General features: G+C 34.6%; 1 protein-coding gene across 1 annotated transcript in view; it reads right to left on the bottom strand.

Annotated features, from left to right (window-relative positions):
* The window catches only part of LOC106457286 (fasciclin-2-like), a 123,650-nt gene that overhangs the window by 36,374 nt on the left and 60,139 nt on the right, over nucleotides 1-27,137 (bottom strand). The window contains exon 2 of the mRNA XM_022383354.1: nucleotides 4,400-4,577. Coding sequence (XP_022239062.1) covers nucleotides 4,400-4,577 — 178 coding nt within the window. The remainder of the gene's footprint in view (nucleotides 1-4,399; nucleotides 4,578-27,137) is intronic.

The following is a 27,137-nucleotide window of genomic DNA, read 5'->3' as shown; positions in this document are numbered from 1 at the left end:
TTTGGATGCAAGCCACTCACAGGAACTCCACTACCCCTATGTGGTCTTGAACTTGCAAGGAACCAATCTGTTCCAGTGAATCTCAGTTGTCTGCACTTCCTTTTCACTGAAATGTATCCTTATGTGTTCCTGAGTCAGCAGTTGAAGAATGGCCAACTTCATGGATTTTTGCAGCACTGGCAATGGTCCTATGCACAGTAGAGGGCTTTTCTTAAATTCAACATAATTCTCATATAACTGTCTTTCTATGCTTGTTAACTCTTCAATCTCTACCCCACTGAATATATGCATTGAGTCAAAATAAACCAAAATATTTTTTAAATATTGAACACACTCTCTAACCCCCTGTACATACTCCTTCAAGTTAGTGATATGTAATTACTGATTTTTTTCATTGTTTTTTATCATTTGTTTAACCTTTAATTGCAATTGTAGGTATTAACTTAAACATAAAAGTGATATTTATCTGATGTATAATACTTTTTTTACACTTAACACTATATGTTATTGCAAATTTACCTTTTTAAAATGCTTCTTATTACTTTGATATGTACATGTGATTACAGGTTTCAACTTTGACATTTTTGAAATTGATATGTTTTTCTGACAAAGTTCCTTTATTATATATATATTTATGGTTAAGAGAAGAATTTTTGAACTGCAGATACCTAAGAAGACTTTGGGTGATTTGGATCAGACTTAGCATTACTATTATAATAATAAAGAGAAACTTATATGTCTAACTTCATAACAATTACTTTTATTCTGGTGAAGGTAATTGAACGTGGAATCTGTTGAAACCAGATGCTCAGGTAAGAAAAGCTTGGTGGCACTGACTTCTTTGAAGCAGTTGAGCTACCCCATGGGAGTTTTCTATCCAAAAAGAACATTATCAAAGTGATACTCTATCTCCTCTGGCCAAAACATGCAGGACAGTTACAAAGATCAAAAGATAATGTAGAAGATATGTTGGAATCACTTCTACAAGAACAATGGCTATTCTGTAATCTTTACATAATTTCAAAAAACAAAAACATAAAGAAGCATATACTTAGGCTATATGATGAATTTGTAAAAGTTGTCCAAACAAGTAAAAAACAGAATGACCAGTTCTACAATAAAATTTCTGAACTTATCCTGTGAAACAGTGTCTGACAAATTCTATGAGGATTTTGACCAAAGAAAGATAGAGCAAGATTTTCATGATGTTAAAATGTCAGATATTGAATGGATATTCCTGGAAGATCAGTGAAATGACAGGAGAATGTATTGACAGGACTACGTTGACAAAAAATGGTCAACAACAATAAGAAGGCAGAAACAAGATTTGTGTTATTTTGAGAAGACAGTCAACAGTATATCTCTACTGTAGACATATTCGACAGTGGTGAAGCATCAGCAGGGGATGATAGTGCTGACAAGTCATACAATACTTCAGATGACACAGAGGAAACTGATCCTACTAGAAAATGGAATCTGAAGCAAATAGTGACCTAATATACCCTATGAGTTCGCTTAGGCATATACACTATAGTATCTGAGAGGTTAGGCCAGAAATTTACAAAAGAGCGGACTAGATGAAAAGCTGCTTCCACATGTCATAAAATCAATCAGAAGCTGCTATAGTTGAAACAGCCAACAAGATGTTTGAAAGAAACTGAAAATACCACAATAAGTTGGATGTGATAGACATAGACACTCTTTCTGAAAAAAAAAAGAGAGTTAGAGATGCAGGAGAGCATATGAGGTCATGGCACTGGATGAGATTGTCAAGGAAATCATGTCCTCTGATCGTAACACAACTGTAACATAATCAGATGAGGGGTCGAAGAAACAGGGATATGTACATGTATGCTCTTATTAATGTGGTTTTAAGAAACTATGTAATGGTGAACCATGAACCAAAGTATGTGTATTCTTGTTTCTTTAGAACAACAGATTGTATCTGAAGACATATATTTCATAGAGTTTATATGCTTTAGATTAAGCTGGATGAAATATGTAAATGATGCAATACATCTACAGTATATTATTCTTAACTTTGTTTAACACAAACAGGAGTCTATTACAAGACATTTCTCTTCAGGTAAATAAAATAACAACCTATATTTCCATGATGCATCTTTTTTAGCTCAATATTTTACTTTTAGAGTTTTGTGAGGAGGCATCAATATACTACAAGTTCACTAATCCAGTTGGATCTCAAATAGAATTTGTTTTTATTTAGGCTAAAATATACCATTTTGGTAGAGTAAAAAGTACAAAATAGTTAACTTGTAATACAGTGAGGTTATGTTTAGAATTTACAAAATTATTGTGCACTTATATTGGATAAAAACTGACTTTCATCCTTAAATACCCACAAAATTTTGTTCTATTTTGCTGTTGAAAATTATTAGAGGTATTTTAATAAAAGTTTGGACAAAATGATTTTCCTTCTTTTTTCTTTCACCTTCACATTTTGGAGGAGGTTAGAACATGCAGTTGGTATTAACACCCACATCCACCCATAATAAAATATAAGCCTGCATATCACACATATATGGTCAGTTTATAGAATATATTAAACCTAATTTTCTTATACTTATGAATGTTAATAATGCAATTTCAAGACTGGTATTCTAAGTTACACTTAAAACCAACATGTACTTTACAAGCCAATGATAATGAGAAGCTTGAAAAGTGTTAGGTCTGATAACTGTTAAACAAAATAGCTAACTTCACTGTCTTAAAAAAATAATTATGTTATCCTGAATTCAAAGGATAAGAAGCATATGCTCATAGGCATAAGAAACAATAAAATATTAATATGGCTACAATCACAAATATGTTTGTGGTGGTAGGGATGGGTTTTTTTTGGTGGTATTAAATAAATCCAAGTCAAAATGTTAGTTGGGCAAGCCAATAAGTTCCTTTGTCTATGAACAGCTTACTTTGTTAAACTTTCGTTCTCAGTGAATGTAGTTAAAAAATATTAATATTTTCTTAATCTCTTATAAGTATTTTGATTAATTTCAAGTTATTTGGAAGATACAATAGTTATCTTGAATTCATTTGCTTAATTTGTGCAGTTACATACCATATTGTTAATGTTAGGGTGAGCTTGTATTTGTCTACTCTGTTGCTCTGGTAAAGAGCAGTGATTAGCAGTCTTGATCTGCATTTCTTTATGTCTCCTCTTATGGACAAGGTTGTAAAAAAGTTATACATGATAATTAAATAAAGTAAATATAAATTTATTAATAAATAGCTATGTGATATGACATATATAACAAAAACAGCAGCAGGATGCTACCAAACAGTTGTCTCCTTGCAATCAGTTGTTTTGAAACTATGGGTGATGCCATGCTATCTGGACTGTACACTGATAATTGTGCTGTGACACAACTTTATAACTGGAGGGAGAGGAGAACTTGTGTTTTAGATCCTGCTAAGTATTCCTCTAGCTGTAATAATAACCATAAAATGATGTGGCACATGAATGTTAAAATTAAACAAGGATACTTTTAATTATGAGGTTCATTTCTTTTGCTAGATGAAGACAACACAAAATCTGAGGTTATATTACTCAACCAAACCAAGGGCAAATCTGACTAATACCAGGAAAATTCTGAGAGAAAAACAATTTTGCTTAGAACTATATTCAATTCTAATTTCTATCAAAACTTCCCAGAATGCCATGTCACCCAAATCATCCAAACAGTCTTACTGAGGGTTTCCAGCACTTCTATCTCAACAAATTAAAAATACATGCCTGTATTAGTTTTTCTGATCATGAGTGAATGCTTAAGGGTAGAATAAATGGAGTTAAAAGTTGGGCATGTTGTTTGTTAAGGAATATGTATTATAATTTTGAAAAAAAGTAGGATAAAGATACATTCATATACTAATCTATAGAGATGTTTAATTTATATTTGCATATTAGATGCATATACATAAATGCACTGACACAAGAGTAAATAAATATAATTCATACTTTCAAAAACTGTAATGGCAAGAAGCAGACTTATTATGTGCCTAAATTAGTTTAGGTGAAATTCTGTTCTTCATTTATGTTTGATAATTCTAAGAAGTTGAGTGTATAATGATAAGTCAATCACACAATATCTACTATACCGAGTGTCAATGAGGCCTAACACAAAATACATTAAATCTACATTCAAGTAGAAAAATTAAAGCTGTTCAAACAAATTTCACAACTTTGTTGAATGATAGTTGTCAACAACAAAACATTCTATCTATAAGTATTTATGTACCTTTGTTCTTTTGGCTGGTAAGCTTATATTACTAAATACACTACCTAACTTAGAAGTAGTATGAGAATACCTAGTCTATACAGTTTCAGATTAAATTATATTTTTGTAGCAGGAATCCAATATCTAAAGAAAAAACTTGTCACCTTGGATCTAGGATGTTTCCTTTTGGGTCTTCCCATTTTATGTCTGAGAAAAGTTCATTGTTTTCACTTGTTCCCATACAAGTAACAGCAAAACTTTCACCTGCTGGCCTAGACTGAGAGTTTCCCTCTGGTTGGATAGAAAGGGTTGCACTGTTTTTGAGTTCCTCAGCAAAACAACCTGAAAAACAATAAAATGATATATGAAACCAAAATATTTGTGTCAGTATAAATCTTAAACAAGAATATATCTGCTGGTACCTTTCAATCAAACAGTGACTTGTATAGATAAGTCTGAAACTTTATATTGAAATAAAGTTCATTCAGTTTCTGGCTCAATACATAACATATAACTTAATTATATCAGTATTTTATGTTCATTTTGAAATGAATGAAACAAAAAACATAGTGGAAACAATAGATGTTACAATAGTGGATACCTGGAACAAACATGATACAAAAATCCTCATCACCCAAGAATATTTTTAAGGCAGACTTTAAACTGTTGCTTACTGTACTAAGTTTCCAAACTTCAGTTCTAGTTTAATCAATGTATACCAGTTAATCACTTAATGATTTTTCAGTGCATCTTTTCCAGCCAGATATAAATAAGGTTCAAAGCCAAACAAAGTAGAAATGGCTATTTCAAATTAATATTAACTTCTGATCAAAGCAAGCTACATACACAGATCAGAACATATACAGCTCATAATGAGCACAGCTAGTTAAATATAGCATTCAGACTGTACTATCTATAATGATTCAATCAAATATAAGAAATATAACAAATGTCAATAATGTTCCTTAAGGCCAAAACTTAGAAAACCAACAATGAAAGGTTTTATAGAAGTTCCCTAATTTTATATAGTTATGGACTTAGTTACAATACATACTTAAAAATTATGTATTAGTAATAAATCATTATTTTCTGTAATAGGATCTAACATGTCACACACATTGTTATAAAATCGTTTGGTTTGGCTCACAAGGTAACAATTATTTAAATGGATACACTGTTCATGGTATAACTCATCATTCTAGAAAAAAAGGATTAATGATACCTTGAAGACTAACAACTGTGTTACAAATGTGGTTCCTGTAAGTACCATTTTTCACCTGAACTCTTAGTTTAGAAAGGTAAACTATATACCAAATTCTTCCAAATACATCTAATTAGAACACTTTTAGACCTTCACATGCAGGAATCCACAATGTGCAGCACTGACCTTATCTCATGTGCTAATTACACACAGTCAAGACAAGTGTTCCATTTAGGTATCTTTAGATTATTCTCAAAGGCGATGTTGGTGGAAATATATTTTAGGTTCTCTAGTAACATTGCCATATTGAAGTTTAGATTTATGTGGAGATTAAACCCTCTCAACTGTACCTTAGGATAACACATGATGTGGGTAACACCTGCAATTTCAGAGAAATGACAATATTTTCTCTGTAAATATAATGTCAACTTTTTCTAGAGAATCATAATTCTTCATCTTAACTTTCTTTTTCAGGACTTTAACAAAGAATCTCTAGAAGCAAAGTCTGACATCTTGTGCACTCATCAAATACTAACTTATTGTTATAGACAAAGATTGATTTTACAGTGTTCAGTGTCTTTTCTGCAATTCAGTTAAGTCAAGTTTTCAGCTTTATCTGCATAGCTCACTTCCTGTTTGAACCTCTACTTTTTTGAGGTGCTACTTTTCCTTGTAGATAATCAGTGAACCCAAGAATACCACAGAGTAAGGTAGAGAGAGAATTTCAGTCTTGTGACCACAGGATTTGTTTTTGGCAATTTGCTGATTTTGATGGGTGTCATTTTCTGTGCTCCTTTGTACTCTTCTGTAGCATAAGTTACATACTTTGGTAAAACTTGGAAATTACATTTCAAAGACAAAAATACTTATGCACAAGAGGAAAAGTTCAACATAGTGATTTAAGGGAGGTGTAAGGTCTAAAAGAAGTCTTCTTCTTGACAAAGGCCTATCACCAATGCTGCAAAGGACCATGTCTTCAATCTTGATCTGACTGCAAGTTCAGGAATGGGAAATGCTGCCTGAGACTTCCAGAACTGCTGAATGAGCTTTATTCTTGACTCACAAAATAGCACAGATGGCTTGCCATCTATAAATTATGAGAATGAATGGGACTCTGTCTTTTCCCATAATATGACAAGGAATTCCACCTGCATGAGCATAAATGTGCACTTCCTAGATTCAGCTACTAGCCTGTCTCTGTTATCTACTGAAGAACTATACCCAGGTTTCCAGCACAAGACTGAAACATTGGATGTGGTGAAGATGTGCACTTCATCATATCACCCTCCAGGTTGATGGTTTAGCAGAGTAAGTAATATAGACTATCAAGCAGGTGCTGGTGAAGTTTAGGAATCCTGAACAAACTGACTGGGATGAGCACTTAGTGTACCTTTTGATATCACATTGTGAAACAGAACAGAAGATGACTGGTTGTTTGCTAAACAGACTCATGTTTAACCGAGAAATAAGGTTTCTTGTGGATCTTATTCATTTATGTATTGTCTGCCACTATAGGGTAGATGTGCTACAGTGTCCACAAATATGTGGAATGGCTGAGTTCTGTGTTAGTTCATGCACATGAATTCATTCATATGCAGCTAGGAAAGGTCAGCATATGGCAGAAGAAATGCTATCATAAAGTAGTGAATAAACAAAAGTTTGAACATGGAGTCTAGATATGGCTTTACCACAACTTTGTGTAATCTATTTTCTGCAACCTAGGTGAGTCAGGTTTTCAGTTTTAGTTCTGTACATCTCTTCCTGTTCGAACCTTTAATTATTTGAGGTGTTATTTTTAACTGTTGATAATTGGAGAATCTGAAAACACCACAAAAAAGTACTCATTTTCTTTGTTTTCAATAAGTAAACAAGTATTCATGGATGCAGTTGCTACTTACAAATATTTTTATTTATACAAGTGTGAATATATATATATATATGTAAACATTAAGTTTTAAGAGGGCATTAAGTAAGAATCAGATTAAAAAAATATTTTAAGTCAACTAGTTTAGACATATACACATCTTTATTCTCTTTCATATCAAAAGGGGGTTGAGGTTCTTCCCTTTATTACATATAGATTTAACAGTCAAGTGTTCTTTATAGCTTGGTGGGGTAAATTGTAAAATGAAAATACATAAGCTTACTTTAGGTTGGAAAACCTATGTCATGATCAGTTAGCCCTCTTTAACAGCTAAATGATAGAGATCATGTGAGCTTTACCTTTTCAGTTTTTGTTAAATAATGTTCCTATATAACTTTGCATTTCATAATTTTAACATATGAAATAAACTTAAATGTCTGGTAATTCAATTTCTGCATTTTCAGTAAAAATGGGTGAACCTGAGACTTTTTGCACACCAAGGGCTTTACTAACTTAGATATAGGATTAACCCACGAGTAAATAAGTGAAATTACCAGTTTTTCTCCTCCTACTGACAAGGCCTATAGCTCAGAGTTATGGGACAATCACTAGTTGGTCACCAATTTTTCTGTGGTTTTTGTAACTCCCCATGAGCAGGATTCAAACCTCTGTTCATTCATATTAAAAACTAGCAATTGCTTGTAAAATACTTTTAAACAATTCAAACAAACACAAGTACTAAATTTAGAAACCTCAAATAACGTAATTTTTCGGCATTTAGCGGAGCGAAAACAGAAACTTCTCAATCTATTTATACCACCAGATAAGATGTAAAAATGAAAATATGAAGTCATTATGTGGCCTCCCTATTGGAGATATAGCTGTAAAGCTGTATCCTGTGCATGAAGGGCAACAGTAGTCTCTTCCAATAGTAGGCCAATTGATATCCTTAGGCTTGAATGGGAATGAACAGTCATGTAGATACTGTTACTTGCACTGGGTAAGCCAGCTCTAGTAAAGGCAACTGTTCAGTATCAAAGGCAAGTACATACATTGATTTTCTGTTTGAATAAAAACTGTTTTCAATGTGTATCACACTTTATATGTAGTACATTTATTTCTTAGCAAACATTATGTTAGTTTTAGCAGAATTCAGTGTTACTTTTCAACTTATCTTGTCAAGCATCCTGTTATATAGTGGGCCTACCTAATTTACTCTTTCATGAAATAAGTTTACCTAAAAATCCCACAAAGTAGGTAGAAAGGAAATATTTTGGTGCCATGACCAGAAGTTAAACCTGGGTTATTGTACAGTTTTCTTTTAATGTGTGTATTATCTGTTGCTGGCCAGATCAAGTTTAGGAACAGTGGGTTATATGTAGCAGAAGGAATTACAGTACCTCTATATATATATACATGTGCATTGGTGCCATGTAATATGGTTATAGAGATCATGCATGAAATAACCTGTTTCCTGTCCAGAGAGCAAGCAGTATTATATCACGTAATTATCTGTACAAGGAGGGACAAAGTACTGGTGTTGTTTTGTAATTATGGGCAATTAACCAACCAACTTTAAACTAAAATGGTCATCAGTATGGTTATGCAAAATGAAAGTAAAGAAGGGATACTAGGGTTGTGCCCATCGTACCATGTCTGAAAGTGAATATGTGGCTGCCAACACATCTGAGATCATTGGGTGAAGACTGTGCAAAGAATCTAGACCCAATGCAGTGAAAGCAACTCTTCAATTTGTTAGTTGAACATGCCAATATATTTGTGGGACTAAGTGGCCAATTGAGTTGAACAATAATAGCTCACCACCCTATAGATATAGATGATACACATCTGATCAAGCAACTGTCACACCAGCTTCCCTGGACTACTAGGGACATAGCCAGTGCTGAGATACACTGGACGTTAATGGACAGGATTATATAATCTTTGGAGAGTGCTTGGTCATCTCCAGTAGTAATTTACAGAAAGAAGCCATACCAAGATTCAGAGCTAATATTAGATGGATGAATGACGGAATTCATGTCAGTGTCCTCCCACACACCATGAATAGATGAATGTCTGGATGCATGGGAAGATTCCCATTGGTGTCCAGCATTTCACAACTGATATCTGGATGTTAGCAAGTTGAGCTCAATTATGAGAGCAGATCTTAGACTGCTTTTAGTTCAAAATAGCTTGTAGAAGTTTTGTATCATGCTATTTAGCCTGTGCAATGCACCTGCCACTTTCAAGAGGCTAATGGAGTTTATACTGAAGAGGCTGCCTAGTCTACATTGATGATGTATTGATGTTTGTTTACTGGTTTGAGTTTGTGATTAAGAATCTGAAAATGGAATTCCAGCAGATAAAGAAAGCAGTCTTGAAACTGAAACCACATAAATATACACTTATGAGTTAAGACATTTCTCTAACATGGAATAGGTAGAGATATAGTATTTACAAACCTCACTAAGACTGGCCTCAACTTGTGCCCAAGTGAGAAGTTTGTAGTTTCTTGGTTTTATGCCATATTACCAGTGGTTTGTGGGCAACTTCTCTAAGATAGCAGCACCACTGTTTGCTCTCTCTATAACTATGACACCGAGCTGTGGTTTTGAGGCTGTGCTGCAGCTAGCAGTCCCCAGAACTTGAAGGTAAGAAATTCTCAAGCCTTTGCATAACATAAAGATTGGAGGGCACCAAGATGTTACCTGCACTTGTGCTACATTCAGTGGTGTTTCAACTGGCCACAGTTGAGACAAGATGTTCAGCACTGGGATGAACACTGTATGGAATGTGCCACAAAGAGAGAAAGAAATGACCAAGACAGAATAAACTCCATCAGAAAATGAGATCTCTTCTACAGATGATAACCCTGGATATAACTGGTTCACTCTCAGAAACTGAATGCAGTCATTGGTACATACTCATTGCCACTGACTAGTTCACGAAGTGGGCTTACGTTTATCCATTGGTCAATATTTTAGCAAAGTTCATAACTAATGTGTAGTGTGGAGCACTATATTCTCTGGTTTAAAGCACTGGAAAATATCCACATGGATCAGATAGTTTATTTCAGCAGCCATTTGTTCTCCAATTTGTGTAAAGTGTTAGGTGGGGTGAGAATATCCACTGGATATTGAATTATAGCTACTTGATTTACTTCAGAAGCTATGATGACTATGTGGTTGAAAAATCAGTGATTTAAAGGACATTGCAACCCTTACTTTTTGAGCTAGCAAGTGAAATTTCTGGGGTGAATTGTCGTCCTACGTTTTGAGAGAATCACTCACCTATCTGTCTGAGTGATGAAAATTCTATGGAGCATGCTGCCTGGCCTTTGGTAGATTCTTTCTCATATATCTGAACAGTGTTACCTCAGTAACAACAACACAATTACAGATCCTAGCTGATGAGAATTTCACTTAAAAGTTTTAGTTTGGCCTAATTCTACCAGTTTATTATGTGATGCCTGAAATGAAAAATGTGTTGACTTTGATGGAAACACATTATATATCACAGCTATGGAGTTGTAGCTTCAGAAAATAACCTCAGGAGGTCATCAAATTAACTTATACAGAAGTTAGAGGCAGTCTGTCATAAGCTATGTGAGTATTTGAGAGTCTATAATGGTGATATATGTATATAGCAATATACGTGTATAAATAAATGTATGAGTGTGGTCTTACACACAAATATGAACATTAAATAAAGTCATTAATGAGCATAGTATAACACAGTATATTTGTCTACCATTTCAGTTCAAGGTAGAGTTATAAGACATAAAAATTCAGACTGTGAATGTGTTAAAGTGAGGGGGGGGCAGAAATTAACACCTGTATGGTATGTGAATATTAGTAGATTCTAATGGTCTAAAGAATAATTTTTGCTGTTTAACTTGAGTCAGCTCATGTGTGTAAGAAGGAGTTTTCGAGTCTCGACTCCATTACACATTACTGGAACCAGACTACATCCATATGACAACCAAATGATAGTGAAAGTAATGCAACTGGATTGAAGTATAAATTGTGCAGGCAACACCACCAAACATATTGGTCAAGTGAAGACCCAATGAAGCTTGGCAGACTGAAAAATTCACAGGTATTAGAGCATTAGAGATACATCTTTTATAAGTGGTATACGTCACGAGTATACGAAAAACCCATAGAAGTTTTGCTTGACCAAGGTATAGTTTTATGACTCCATCTCTGAAAGGAGCCTCCTGGAAATCCATCAGCAGACACCAACAGCACCACTGACTCCAACGAAAGAGGAGTCAGAATCAGCCTTTCCTTTAAAGAACTATCATAGATCACTCCTGAAGTGTTCCACTGGAGGTTATGGTGTTATTAATCACTGACAATTCCTGATGTGATTCACCTCTGGTGGGAGCATTATATCTCTAAGTCCAAATAAACTTTCTGAAACTTGAACCTTCTTGAGGGTCAGAGTGGGATAGTCCCTGGATGATGGCTGCTGCTTCCTAAGTTTACCACAAAGCCCAATTCCAACATCACCTTGCAAAACCAATCACAATCTTGCCAATGGAAATGAGGGGCCTCTACCTAAACAATGATCAAGGCCCCACCAGCAAGTGACCTAGTGAACAGCTCCAGAGACTGCCAAGAGTAGGAAAGCTCTCAATTAAACCACCCAAGATTACCATGAATCATCCTACACTAGAGCAGATCCCAGTATATAAGCTACATTGTCAGAAAATAGTCACTGAATGGATGTTCCACTTCAAGAAAGTACAATACTTGTGAGCTTGACACCAAGAGGGCCCAAAAAAGCCAGGATATATTAAATATCACCACAAGAGCCAATTGGAAGACCATAGTAACACTCAAGGATCTGTTGGTGGGGTTAAGATTAGAGGGAGAAAAAAGCCTTGTTCTGATTCTAAGTGTGTGTGTGTGTGTGTGTGTGTGTGTGTGTGTGTGTATATATACATACATAAATTGTATATTCCTTATATATTTATTTATTTAAATGAACATTTGGTAAATTTATATCTGTCTGCATTCTAGTTCTTTTGGTAAATTTATACGAGTCTCTTCAGTTTATTCTATTCCTAAAATCTAGCCTATGGATACATATTTTACTATGATTTATATTTCTTTTTAAGTTTGAAAAATTTTCTTGTAGTTTTTTGTGGGTGATTATTGTATTTTTATACCGAAAGATTGTTTTATTTCTTTTTTATCTTATCTATTGGGATGTTTTACTATGTTTTATTCTAACTTTGTTTTTAAGAGTTTGTATTAATATATACATAAACGTTTTGGTGTTACGAGTGTTTATTTAGTATCTATAATTTTGCTGTGTTTAGCACTGTTGGTTTGTACTCTTTGGTTTATTATGATAAAAAGGGATTACTTTGTGTTGATACAGTTAATTGCATTTGCTTCATAACTGTCTTTGATAAAGGATGATTTTCATGTATATAATTATCATCTATGAATCTGAGTTAAAGAGTATTATGTATTGTATTTTGTAATTAGTTGTCCATTTAGTATTTGTCAATGTTAAAGGGTTTTCCAATGTAGACTTGCATCTATATTAGAGTTTTTGATTACTGAATTATATCTTTGTTCAAGGATTGTGTTGTTTGGGTTAGGAGTTAGTGCTTAAAGGAATAATAGATGGTTACAATACTCCTTGACTAATGTGCATTTGTAAATTCAATTGATTTTAAAGTTAAGATTAATATGAGCTTGAGGATAAGCTGGAAACAGAGGGAAAGGAAAAGAGTGGAATGCAAGCATATGCATTTTGCATAACAGGTAGTTAAGAAACTGGGTAAGGTGATTTTGTTTTAGCTACCTTTTTTCTTTGTCATTCCTTTGGAGATAATACCAGTTTTGCCCAGCAATGTCCTCCAATAATAGGTCAGGTGATATCTGTAGGTTACAACTCCCTAATGCTTGAATAGGAATAACCAATCATGAGGGTAGTACTAGTTACTCTGGCTAAGTATTACATTACTGATTCAACTAAGTAACGTGAGATTTAAACATGAAAGATCTCAACTGATACAGTCTGGAACATCCTTTTGACTGAGTTAGCTATTTTGGAGGTAAGTCTTGAAGGAAAAAAAGCAAGCTTGATCAATTACCGTGTTTGTTTTTGAATAAATATTGTTTTAATTATGCATTACATTTTCCGTGCAGTCCATTTATTTCATAACACAGACTCAGCTCGTTTTAGTTGGACTCAGTATTACAGTACTTTGCAGTATACCTTCCCAAATCTTCCGTTATCCTACTTAATTTACTCTTTTGGGAAATAATTTTACCAGTAAACACCAAACACTCATATTACTAATTGCCATTAGGTTGTATACACAACACATATATTCAATTGTATATTGTACCTCCTCTTTGAAGATTTAAAGTGGTTCATTCCAGGTCCGAATTTAGGTATCATGGAACTCAGGACTAGAGACAAGAACAGTCCTCATAATATAACCTTTGAATGTCCTTTTGTGTCACAGCACAATTATTTCATTTTGAAATATTCCAGCTTCAGCTAGTGCGATCACGAGGCAAGTAAATCGGGTTTCAAATTCTGAAATAGCGATTTAAAAATATATTTATGTATTTTAACCAGAACTGTGTTTCCCCTCGGTAGCCCAGGGCCCTGGACAGATGTATTGGTTGCCCTCCCTTAAATCCGGCCTTGGTTCATACAGTTGTGCGAGTTTCTTTGAAAAAACAAAATGGGACTCATCACTCAATCATTGATATTAACATCGCATGAAGTAGTTCGGAGATTCTCTTGGGTTATGTTATATTAGTAAAGAAATTGTGTACGTATTTTATTACTCAGCAATAATGTAAATAACGCTTACAGACTCGCTTATCCTTTATCTATTTTCTTTTATGTCTGTACCTACAATAGTGAGCCATAAACAACACAAAGAAATGTAAAACTAGGCATGCACCTGGCCACAATCACTGACTGTAGCTGACGCCACAGTTGGTCGTCATGGGGGCTTGCCGATGCATAGTGTTTTTGACTTGTTTAGTATAATATACAATTCCATGCTAGGCCTTTCTGGTTAGCCAAATGTGAAATGAATGTAGTCACGTTTATTACTCAAAACATATGTGTCAGATACATTTCTTCTGTAAAATTTAAGCCTACTCGAGTAAAGTTGCATTTGACAGATCAAAATGGCAGACGCGCCACAGTATAGATATAATTTCAAAGTGGCACTTAATAAAACACGGGTTTTCCGCGACCTGGGCACAACACTGCGTACATTTTCATTACAACTTTTTCTCAATCTTCCAAAAGTGTTGCTTCAGCATATCAAATTTCCAATCACCTTTCATACGTGAAACTTGTTTTTGATCAAATTTCATTTTTGTGTTTGTGTGTGTGAATCCGTGTTTATATGGATTCTCTTCGGTAAAAAGGCCGCAACATTTGTGAAAGTTGAAAATCGGCATAATTTTAATCACCGTGAGGACTCATGGGAAGCCCTTCACATCTCCACTGGACCTTGAGGCCTCACAAGTGGTCTGGAGCTCATTCATTCACACAATTATTTTATTTTTATAACACGTTTACATGAATCAACATTCAATACAGGACTAAATTAAGTTAAAATGTTATCTTTTAAAATATTATTACTTCATGAATAATCAAGAAATAACTCCTTGTACCTTTTTCGTATGTTCATGCTCCAAAATAGTGTCTACAAGAATCATTTGCAATTGTGTTATCAAATTCCCTTAGCTTCGAGATATTTTATAACAATCACGCGTAATAGGTAAATAATAATTTCTAATCACGCCCTGGAATCTGCGTAAAGGAAACACGAAGTAATGTCTGCCATGCTATTTTACGGCAAAACAACTGCAAGAAGCATTAGATGTTCCTATGGAAACGGTGATTAGGTTAGAAACAGCACAGAGCACTTTGGTCCAATGAAAACACTGCGAAGAACGTATCCGAGTAATGCTTTAAGATGATTCATAAGAAAACCGGGTGAACGTCGCATACGAAAAATAAAATGCGCAGAATAAAATTTCTGCTATCACCAAATGAAAATGTATTGGTAAATAAGTTAAAAACAAAATCCATACTGTCACGTAGTATTAGAATTTACAGATTTTCATCGGGCGATTATTCCCGAGAAAGATAAAATAATATATAAGAGAAGCATGTTTTTCCTCTTCTAGTTTTCGAATGTGTGGTAAACAATATGTTTCAATGAGTGGACGTTTAGTTTAAGAAAACAAACATAATATTAGTTTGTGTGCTTTTAAGCACAAAGCTACACAACGGGTTATGTGTGTTATATCCATCGTGAGTATCGAAACCCCATTTTTAGCGTTACAAGCCCTCAGACTTATCGCTGAGTTACCGGAGGGTGGGGACAGTATTATTAGAACAGTCAAGTACTGCAGTTGACAATACTGAAAAAAAAAACAACAACAAAAAGATCTGCTTATCGTGTTATGATCTTTGAGACATCTGAAGTGATTGGATTCATTGAAATAATTAATCAAACTTAAGCACAGAAGATGAAAGATTCAATACATGATTGGTATAATCGCCTGTTTCTGAGGGACTACATTCAATAGTTGTTTTATTTTTTACCTCTAAAGTACCGTCATTGTGAATTTCGGTGTATTATACGTCTTTAATGTTTGCATTTTGTGAAAACTTCAAGACTCATACAAACAGCTTTGTTGCAAGCAACAACTTGTCTTGGCAAACAATTAAATGCTTCCACTAAAATAATGAAAGAAACATGTTGAATGGAAGAACAAAAACTGGAAATAATTTATAAAGAAAAATAAAGTTTTATTAAGTCCTGTGCTGCAGTACACATATACACACACACGTAGCTAGATGTGTGTTAAGTCCTGTGCTGCAGTACACAAAAACACACACACACGTAGCTATAAAGTTTTATTAAGTCCTGTGCTGCAGTACACATATACACACACACGTAGCTAGATGTGTGTTAAGTCCTGTGCTGCAGTACATATATACACACACACACGTAGCTATAAAGTTTTATTAAGTCCTGTGCTGCAGTACACGTATACACACACACGTAGCTAGATGTGTGTTAAGTCCTGTGCTGCAGTACACATATATACACACACGTAGTTAGATGTGTGTTAAGTCGTGTGCTGCAGTACACATATACACACACACACACGTAGCTATAAAGTTTTATTAAGTCCTGTGCTGCAGTACACGTATACACACACGTAGTTAGATGTGTGTCTCTGTTCATTTCTTGAGCAAAACAGGAACACATTCGTACTGGGGAAAAGTAGTTTAGAAAGACTGAAAGCGTCCACTGAACGCGCTTTTTTTTATATATAGATATAAGTGTTTCCTCCTGTGATTAACTAAGAGTGACCTCTCGTCTTCCAAATGTTAACTCTGATATCTTTTCCCCATGGTTATTCTTCTTTATAAATTATTTCCAGTTTTTGTCCGTGTAATATTTGTCTTTAACCGACTTGGGTGAAGTTTACTTACACTTGCCTGCTCTTTATAATCACGTAACTAATCTTAACCGTGTATCTAGATAAATGCAGTTGTTACTGTAATGACAGTTTCACGAATGTATTTTTTCAAATCGACAGTTTGATATCATGCATCAGTACGCCTCCATATGCTTTCATTGTTCATTTCATTTTTTTGTTTGTCGAGCGCCCTAACCACCTGGCCATGCCAGGCCCTTCATTGTAGTTAACGTGTTTCGTGTGTATTAAGATTCAAGAAATTCAGTAAAGATGAAACTGGTTATTGTTAAGTACAACGCAACACAATAGGCTATCTGTAATCTGCTCACCGTGGGTATCGAAATCGGATTTTTAACATTACAAGCCTTCAGCCTTACCGTGGTCTACCGATGATGAAACTACACTGGCGATTTAGTATTTACAAAAATGTATTAATAACTCAATAACGTTACTTATTTAAATATTCACTGATAAGTGTCGGATATGGATATGTCACCAGATAAGCTAAAATGCAGTCCATTCAGGAACATAAATACACCAACGCAAATGCTGCAACTGTTGTAAAATGTATAACAACAAATGTATAGTTTCTAAGTGCATGACACACTATAATAAAATCCTTAATGATAGATATAACTATTTGCTCCTTCTGAAAAAAAAACAAAAAAAAACTGGAGCCGAAATGGCTGGACTTTCCGAGCCAGACCAAGTGAAACAAAGAAAACTCCGACGCCACACATGGTCGCTCACTGACTCACAGACAACAATCTGACGCAGCAAGCTAACGCTGAAGGTTGCTATAGCAACAAGTTATCATACTTTACAAATAACTCGGCTTTTCTGTGTAAATAAAATTATTTCATTAATGGTTTCTAAAAATGTATGCTGAACCGTATGTGTATGTGTTAAGGAGGACTGATAAACTGAAAATTGAAAAGGCCAAATGAAAGACAATGCGATTGTTTCAAATTACGAGATACTTTCAAATTCCAGTGACAAGAAATAAGGCTTTCAACCCACGCAAAATATTTTTTAGATAACGTATTTGAAAAACTACCTAGAGTGAGCCTATTATACTCTTGCTTTCAATCATATCACTAAAAAGTTATAGCTTTCTTTTGTCTGCATGTTGTGCCATTATAATAAAATTAAAAGTTTATTTGGAGCATGTATATTTTTTTAGATCTTGAAAACATTAAGTTCCACATTTAATTTAACTTTTTTTCTTTAGTATAGATTTAATTATCTACCAGGAAGCACAAAAGGTTACATATTAATTTTGAACGGTACGTTTAACTCTACGCATGCACTTGTAGCACTAACATGCAACTTTAGCCCCTTTTAGTTTTCTATTAAAAATTTAGCATGCACTTGAAAGTTATGAAGATGTTATATGTGGAAAGAAAATACCCGCCAAAGAAATTACCACTAGTCAGCTGTTTGGACGCTACCTGAAATCAAGACATCTGAAAATGTGATAAGACATAAGGGTCACGCCACCTATGAGAAAATATATAATTTCTCATGCTATTTTATAGAAAAGAAATATTAGGAGATTTCAAGTTACAAGACGATATGTAAAATAACCAAGATAAAATGTACTCAGTCTATCAGTCCTAAATCTCTGAAGATTGGAATTTTTATACTGTTAACAATACGATAATCTATAATGTATGAATGAGATTAAATGCTGGTGGCTCAGCAGTAACCTTTATATAATGATAAAATTCTGGGTTCAATACGCGCGGTAAGCACAGCGCAGAATGCCTATTATTCAACTTAAAAGCCAATAAATAAGATAATACTTATATTGATTATATGTTAGGAAGAAACAGTTGAAATGTTTGAATTTGAAAATGTCACGCGTTATGTTAAATCTCTTTAACTCTAGAAATATTGACATGTTTTTATACCGTTAAGTCACCACCGATGGGGTCCACATATTGCATCATATTGAATAACTATGTTTTTTGCCTGTTGTAAGTTTCACTGTAAAGAACTGACCAAAATATATGATGAAACACACAGAAAACCCCGGCAATAATTAGTAAGATTAACCGCAACTTAATAGTATTTTTTTTAAATTGGGTGATTGAATATATTTGGTTTGCTTTTGAACTTCGCACAAAGTTATACTAGGGCTGTCTGCGCTAGCCGTCCCTAATTTAGCAGTGAAAGATCAGAGGGAAGGCAGCTAATCACCGCCAACTCCTGGGCTCCTCTTTAAGCAACGAATAGTGGGATTGATCGTAACATTATAATGCCCCAACGGCTGAAAGGGTGAGCATGTTTGGTGAGACCCTCGGATTGCGAGTCTAACGCCCTAATCACTTGGCCATGCCGGGCCTTAAATACTTAAAAAAAAAGTTTTTAAAAAGCCATTGGTAATTCATTGGTTTAGCAATTGGCTAAACTTCATTTCTTGAACTTGTTCGTTCTCAGCCTCAGTTAGGAATATTTTGAACCAACGTGGAATAGTGGTAGTCCATATCTAAAGAGAGAGACGTTTAAATAAAGTTTAAACCGAAGTGCGCAAAAAAGTGGTGGGCGTGTTAATTACAAAAACCCAGTGTTTATGTGTATACAAGGGAGAACTATACCAGTTTCATTATCAAACGACAGTGAAATCAACATGTTTGTGACAGTAAGTGTATTATAACTGTTGATGTCTTATGTTTAATGATAAATGCAGCAGAGCGTCACTCAAATTTAAAACACAGATCAGCCCGCGCAGTCCATACAAGTTTCGTGATGAGTGTGACAAGTATGCTTCTAGCGAATCCACAGTATATTTAATTAGCTGTATTCATTACCGGTTGATATTTAGTTTGATCTAAGCAGGTAGCTTGCTCTGATCGGAAGTTGATATTAATGTAATCTTAACGAAAATGGATAATAATGACAATCACATTTTAGTATATTTCCAATTTAAACGGCGAAGCAAATTGAATGACAGAATATAATATTAGTTTATTCTACAGTCATTCTCCATTTATTTTTCACAAATCATGAAGATGAAAATCGTGCTTCCATGATGTAATTTAGCTTGTCTCAATAGAATATCCCTGCATTTTGTCCTCTTTAAATATTGTAGTTTAATTTCGTGCAAAGCTATTGAAAAGGCTGCCTGCACTAACCGTCCCTAATTTTGATGTTACAGACTAGTCAACACCATCTACCGCTAACTCAAGGCAGATTGAATAATGGGATTTGATTGTTACTCTTATTACGTACATAAAGACCTAATTTTCGGAGAGAGATTTTCTTTTTCTTTGCTGTAACTGTGCTCGGACCACGAAACCCCATATTCACAATCCGACGCGCTAACCGGATGGGCCGCACTCAGTCCTCGTTTAATAAAATCAAAGACATCATGTCAAACATTACACACATACGAAACAGTGCTATATATAGGATACATATATTCTATCTGCAATTTGTTTTCAAATATAGCAATATATTCATGGTTTCTAAAACTTCCAAATTATCATCATAAAGTTGGAATGTTTAGCAAGTAAATCCTAGCATTGTTTTATTTTCTAATAACATAAAAAACACGACTTTTCCTATTTTTATTTGTATCCTAACCATTATTAACACAAGCAATAAAAATACTTGTAAATGTAAAACGGTGTAAGGATGGCAGTGCCAAAAAGTATGCAAACAAGAATATTCAATATTGAAAGTCATGTAGGGATAAACTTATGCATAGCTGTATCATCCCTATATTCTTTTTTGCATTCTTTCTGGCACTGCCATCCCTACGTCATTTTATATTTATAAAATACTATATTATTATTATTTGTTTTGTGACGTTTTTTCGCCTGACTGAAAGTTGGCGTATTCTATGAATGTTTGTAATAAAATTTAATGTTATGTGTAATGATTTCTTTTTTTACTCCTTCACTTCATACATAATATAGTGGTTGGATCCCTAAAAACACCGATTGTATAGTGTACAAAGTATTGAGTATTCTACATGTTACAGTCATCTAATGTTCATCTATTATTGACTGGCAATTCTTGTTTCACCCTGTACTTAAGGTTTTAAAAGAAACACCAGATTTTTCTAAGAAAGCTAAATTCTAGCAGTAATGATAACATTATTTACACTAGAAGTATGGCTTTTTTAAACTACTACTAATTATTACGACTGAGCGATGACATCGTGCACTTCCCAGAAACACACAGAATTGATTTAGGTTTAAACTGACGTTAGTGATAAAGTAGTTGTAGAGTTATCTTGACTAAAACAAGAAGAAGAAAGATGAACAATTTGGTTAGTTGGTCACTTTCTGGTTTGGTATCTTAATGATGGTTTCTTGTCTTGTTTTGGGGCTTATTGGGCTGAGAAACAAATGAAAGCGAGTGACAGTCATCTTTTAAAGTCAAACTCTCCATCACTGTTGATTTTTTAGTGTGCATATTTGTATTATGCCTATTGAGTACCTTTGGCCATCCCTACATATGGAGTCTACAGAATTTCTGATGGCAAAACTGACAAACTGCACTTACATATTTATAGTTATAAACAGTAGGTCCTAACCTGGATATCTTAATGTTAGAACAGCTTTGAAATAAACCTGTCTTCTAGGGCGATTAATAATATAAAGGTGACCGATAATGGGATTGAGAAAATATATTGCTTGTACCTGAACTTTTTCTTAGTCTACTAACTTTGAAAAGCTCCAGTTCAAATATTTTGTTACTTCAAAATTAGTAAGCAAGTACCACCAATATACTGTTACTAATGTTTATACTAAGTTGACCCGTATTATATAGAGCTTACCACCTGGACGAACATTTATACGAGTTTAATGGTAGAAAGCCTGGGGTATACAGAACACACATATACATATATTATAATCCTTTTAACCTACTTTCCTTAATTAATAAAACTTCACGTCAGTGCCTGAAGAAACAAAATAAATCACCAGTAGTAAACTTCTCAATTCACTTTTGATAAAAAAAGCCCAGATTCTCTGAAAGCACTCTGGTTGCAAGGCTTCTTGTCTATCTGTTTTATAATTATAGACTTTTTAGAGTAACGAACAAAACATACTATTATTATGCAATAGATAATGTAACGCAAGGAATAAATTCCCATACAACAAATTGTTGTTGTTGTTTTTAGAGCAAAGCTACACATTTGGCATTCTGCACTCTGTCCACCGCATGGAGTCGAATCCGGATTCTAACGTTGTGAGTCTGTAAACTTACTGCTGATCCACATGGGGGAACAACAAAATGTTACTTTGTTTTATTGCATCGTGGAAGAGATAGTCTTGCTTTCTAAGTGTGATCTAAATTAAAATGGTTTGTTTGTTTTGAATTTCGCGCAAAGCTACACGAGGGCTATCTGCGCTAGCCGTCCCTAATTTAGCAGTGTAAGACTAGAGAGAAGGCAGCTAGTCATCACCACCCACTGCCAACTCTTGGGCTACTCTTTTACCAACGAATAGTGGGATTGACTCACATTATAACGCCCCCACGGCTGAAAGGACGAGCATGTTTGGTGTGACGGGGATTCGAATCCGCGATCCTCAGATTGCGAGTCGAGCGCCCTAACCACCTGGCCATGCTGGGCCCAGATTAAAATGAGTAACCTACTTGAGTATTACAAAATGTAAAGTTTTTACTTTTAAACAACATTAACCATAATTTAGCACAAGACTAGGCTAATTTTATCTAGAGCAAAATATAACATTCTCTCCAGTTCTATATGTTTTGAAGGAAGAAGATTGATATTACACCAAGTTCTCTATTTATATTGTCAAAACGATAATATTTTAAAAGAATTATTTTTAACAATAACAACAAGAGCTCGTAGGAAACTGGATGAACCATTAACAGTAACTGCCAAAGCATGCTTAAAACCTTACAAAAATGTCTTATTAATCAATGTACCACAAGTATCATAAAAATATTAGCTGAGAATGTTTGAATTATGGCCTAAGGTGTCTTGGTTATTTCTATAGTATATGTAAGATCAAAGGCTAAAATCACAATTTCTAACCATTGAACAAAAAATATAACTAGATCTATAATGGAACTAACACACATACACAACGTGTCTGAAACAATTTTATCACACGCTTAATATCAGAATACTAACAATTAATTACTTGTCAAAATGAAACAACGGATGTTATAAAATTTCAAAAATCAAAACTTGTATTTTGATATACGTTAAGAAAATAGCTTCTTTAAATCTTGATAAGTCAGAAAAACAAAGAAAGTATATTTGAAAAGATCACTAAGTATTTCAATAAACCCGGTCGTAATGGCGCCAATGACTCTCGTAATCAGATTACAGTGCGCCAGAAAGTTCAGTGAAATGTAAGCTTTCCAACGACTGTACTTTAGCGTAAACACCACTTTATACAATAAACAAATGGATTTCTTTATTTCCATTACCTCTCCAATCATACATATGAAACAGCGATGGAAACGTGTGTATGCGTGGAACAACTGCCCCATGCCCCCCCCCCCCTGTGAGTTAGCGTTAAGATTATGGTTTTATAACGTTAACATCGGGGTTCGATTCCTCGCGGTAGATATGACGCAAGTAGCTGCACGTTAAACACCACCACTACCAACTGATCAGATGGACAAAAACAGATAACTTCGTCCCTACACATAAATGGAATTTTTAAACATCAGGAATATGTTATAGATGCTGTGATTCATGTTTTATACGGTTTTTAGTATTTTAAAGTTTGACTCAGAAGAGTATGTTATAGATGCTGTGATTCATGTTTTATACGGTTTTTAGTATTTCGAAGTTTGACTCAGAAGAGGAAAAACAAACACTTTACAATCGAATGCAGAATAGCATTACACCGATTTAAGACGACAGACAGCAAAGAATGCGAGTAAACAAATCTTCCAGAATTACCTATATTCCAGAAATACAGCCGCGTTTTACCTACTAATGAACATGAAATACAACAATGCAAGGAGAAAGGTGTAAAACAGTTGTACAACAACAACAATACCAAACTATCAATTCAGTTAAAACAATAATGCCTACAAAACTTTTCAATCCCTTTCCAAATAAATAAGATACGACATTCAATTTGGCGGCATATATACGAATTTAATTTTTTCTATTGTGGCCAAATCTTTCAATAGAATATCACTGAGTTGGAGTGCGAGCTTCCTTCACGTAATATGTCACAAAAACTGGTGTCTTCATGTATTTTAAAAATCCCTATTTTAGCCAAAGATTCCAATAGCTTAGTTCTGGCTGGTATGTTTGGAATTTCGCGCAAAGCTACACGAGGGCTATTTGCGCTAGTCGTTCCTAATTTAGCAATGATAGACTAGAGGGAAGATAACTTATCAACACCACCCACCGCCAAATTCTTGGACTACTCTTTTACCAACGAATAGTGGGATTGACCGTTACATTATAACGCCCCCACAGCTGAAAAGGCGAGCATGTTTGGTGTGACGGGGATTCAACCCGCGACCCGCAGATTGCGAGTCGAGCGCCCTAACCATCTGGCCTTTTTTGCAAAATTATTTTATTATTTGTATATTTCGAGTTAGTGTAGTAAAAACGTATAAACGGTCATTTGAGATTATTGCTTTTTTTTTCTATTGATTATACGCTGTATTATGTTAAAAATATACTGTTGCAGAATGTGATTAAGAATTCACTTAGTTCGAGAATGTGGTTAAAGGATGCGTTTACTTTAACATTCCCAGTTAATTCAGAATTCACTGCATTTAACAGTACTCAGTTGGGCAATTTCTGCAGTATTGTCATTATAAATTCCTCATGTGCGTTTTCGGTTATCACCGAGTTGTAGTGTGAGGTGAAAGACGGATTGAGCTTTCGTCATGCAATATGGAAATACAGCAGAAAATTTACTTACAATACGTTTCTGCTAATTCATTATATTTATGATATCCTTTTTCGTCACACACAAAAAACCATCAAAAAAGAACAAAAGAAAAAAGAACTCCCAACATTTACGTGTGTTTTATTCAATACGCATTAAGTTTCTTACTTCAAAATATATTACTTCAAAAATTAAAAGGGGAAGCTTTCATTGTTAAGTTATTCTTCAACCAAAATAAAAAAATGGCTAAAATTACAGTATATTTTTCGAACACCATTTATCATAGCTCATAAATCAGTTTCATTAATGCTATAGCACTAGTTAAAACTAAGGAACCAACTTGTCTCAAAAAGTAACAGCTGGTGAGAAGTTAAATCGGTAACGGGTGTGGACTCCCCTGGCATTAATTAAGTTTCTGCATCTGTGGGGCGTATTTCTTTCTGTTCAGTTGTCGAAAGACGTTTCGGAAAATCCTGCATCATTCTATGTAGAGCTATACTCGCTAATGTCTATGCATGACGGATTAAAGGCAACGTTTTTCAAAGATGGGGGACGCAAGCGATTGGGGTAGAGCAACTATTGCAATGATGCAAAATTAAGCGTCTTAATAGATTTTTTATCAATGAAAATAATAAGTGATTACCATAACCCACACAGCATTTTAATGCGTATCAGTATATTACATCTCGTCACTTAATTAACTTTTTCACTCATCTAGAAAAAAAAAGAGGAGACGGCGCAATAAGTCATATTTATTAAAGGGGGGGGGGTGGATGACAAAAGCTTGTGATACGCTGGATTAAGGCACTGACACTTCTATAGGATTTAGATCAATAGTTTATGCTGATCAAGCAATGAGCTATAAGATTTTCGTTCAAGATAGTCCATCACAATCCTGATAGTATGAAACAGGACATTACCTTGCATAAATATGGTAAGATTGTGCCAACGAAATTCGTACAAATGAGTCAAATAAGAGTCATTCCGTCACCGGACATTAAAATTATTCCTCCCCCCTCTAAACACAGTGTAAGTTCTGTAACTCTAAGAACTCATGAGTGAAAGTAAAGAGGAATATATGTGAACCACACTACATCTCCCACACTGAGTGCCGACGAGGCCTTTCGCTCCATACCAGGGCTCATACTGATGTCTTCCACACCATAACTGAAGAGCCAAACGAGATGACTATATCCACTGAATTTCCTCTAGGCATATCGTTTTCCTTTAATAAGTTTTCAGACAGAAAAACGTCGATCTTTGGTTGAACTGAAAGCTGTGAATTTTACAGCTATTTAAACTTTTGTCAATTCATTTGAAGAAGTATTCAAACGATTTGTAGGATCAACTGCAAAGCTAAAGCAAGTCTTTTGAACCTCCATTCGGGCTCGTGAAGTCTGTTACTTACTGTTTAATTGCTGCTCATTCCAGATGCTATGTTGAAGTACTCATTGAGGCTGTATATAAGCACTGAACTGGTGATTTCACGTGGTATACAGGTAGTAGTCGATGTGTGACATTTGACCTTCCACGAACGTATCCAGGATGTCTAGAGTACACAACTATAGCGTGTCAAGAACCTTTCCTCTATACGAACCTGGATACGTCAAAGCAAGCCGTCGTCCACTGTCTCTGTGTTTGTCCAATATTTAAACAGCTATGGCAGTATGTGCTTTCGTCAGAAAACTCTGAAATGAGGGTAGTGTTTTCCCCAAAACAAATAACATGCGCAAAATGTGTCGAAAGAACTGTGAATTCTCACAACATGAAACAAGAAACGTGCGCGTAACTAATAAATATACTGATTTTTAGAACTGCATTTGGGTGTAATTTTTCCAGGCTGCATCAAGTGTCTTCTTCTTTACTTTTTTAATGTGGCGTATTATTAAAAGTTTAATATAAACTTGCATAACATGCGCAAAATGTGTCGAAAGAACTGTGAATTCTCACAACATGAAACAAGAAACGTTCAGCATAAGTAGGTGCATTATATTTCTTCCACTATCGAAATAAATTTATCCTTAATTTAAGGATGTAAAGTTTATCACAACTTTTCTAATGGCACACTTATGCTTTTGATCGCTAATATCCTCGATATGGTACCCCATACGTTTATGAAGTATATGAAGTCAAATGTCAAACTTTTAAATTTGTTGTTATTAACTTCTGTGGAAAACTATTCATATTACATTACAAAACTATTACATAACCCGCATAATAATCTATTATTCATTTTGGATTGAAAAAAAAGATTTGTATATCTCCAGATACCTTTTATTCTTTACGAATAACACTACCAAGAAAATTTTTATTTATTTTATTTGTTTGAAGTTAAACTATACGATGGGCTATCTGTGTATCGAAACCCGCTAATGAGCCCGCAGACGTACCGTTGTGCCACGGGGGGGGGGGTGGGGGGGGTGTCTTTACTACAGTAGAAAGAATTAATTAGTACTAAACGTAAAAACTAAACAATACGTAAGTTTAAAA

Source organism: Limulus polyphemus, unplaced genomic scaffold (assembly GCF_000517525.1).
Source record: "Limulus polyphemus unplaced genomic scaffold, Limulus_polyphemus-2.1.2 Scaffold15, whole genome shotgun sequence".
In the NCBI taxonomy this organism is placed as follows: domain Eukaryota; kingdom Metazoa; phylum Arthropoda; class Merostomata; order Xiphosura; family Limulidae; genus Limulus; species Limulus polyphemus.
Note: the sequence above shows the minus strand (reverse complement) of the source record. Positions and strands in the feature narration are given on the sequence as shown.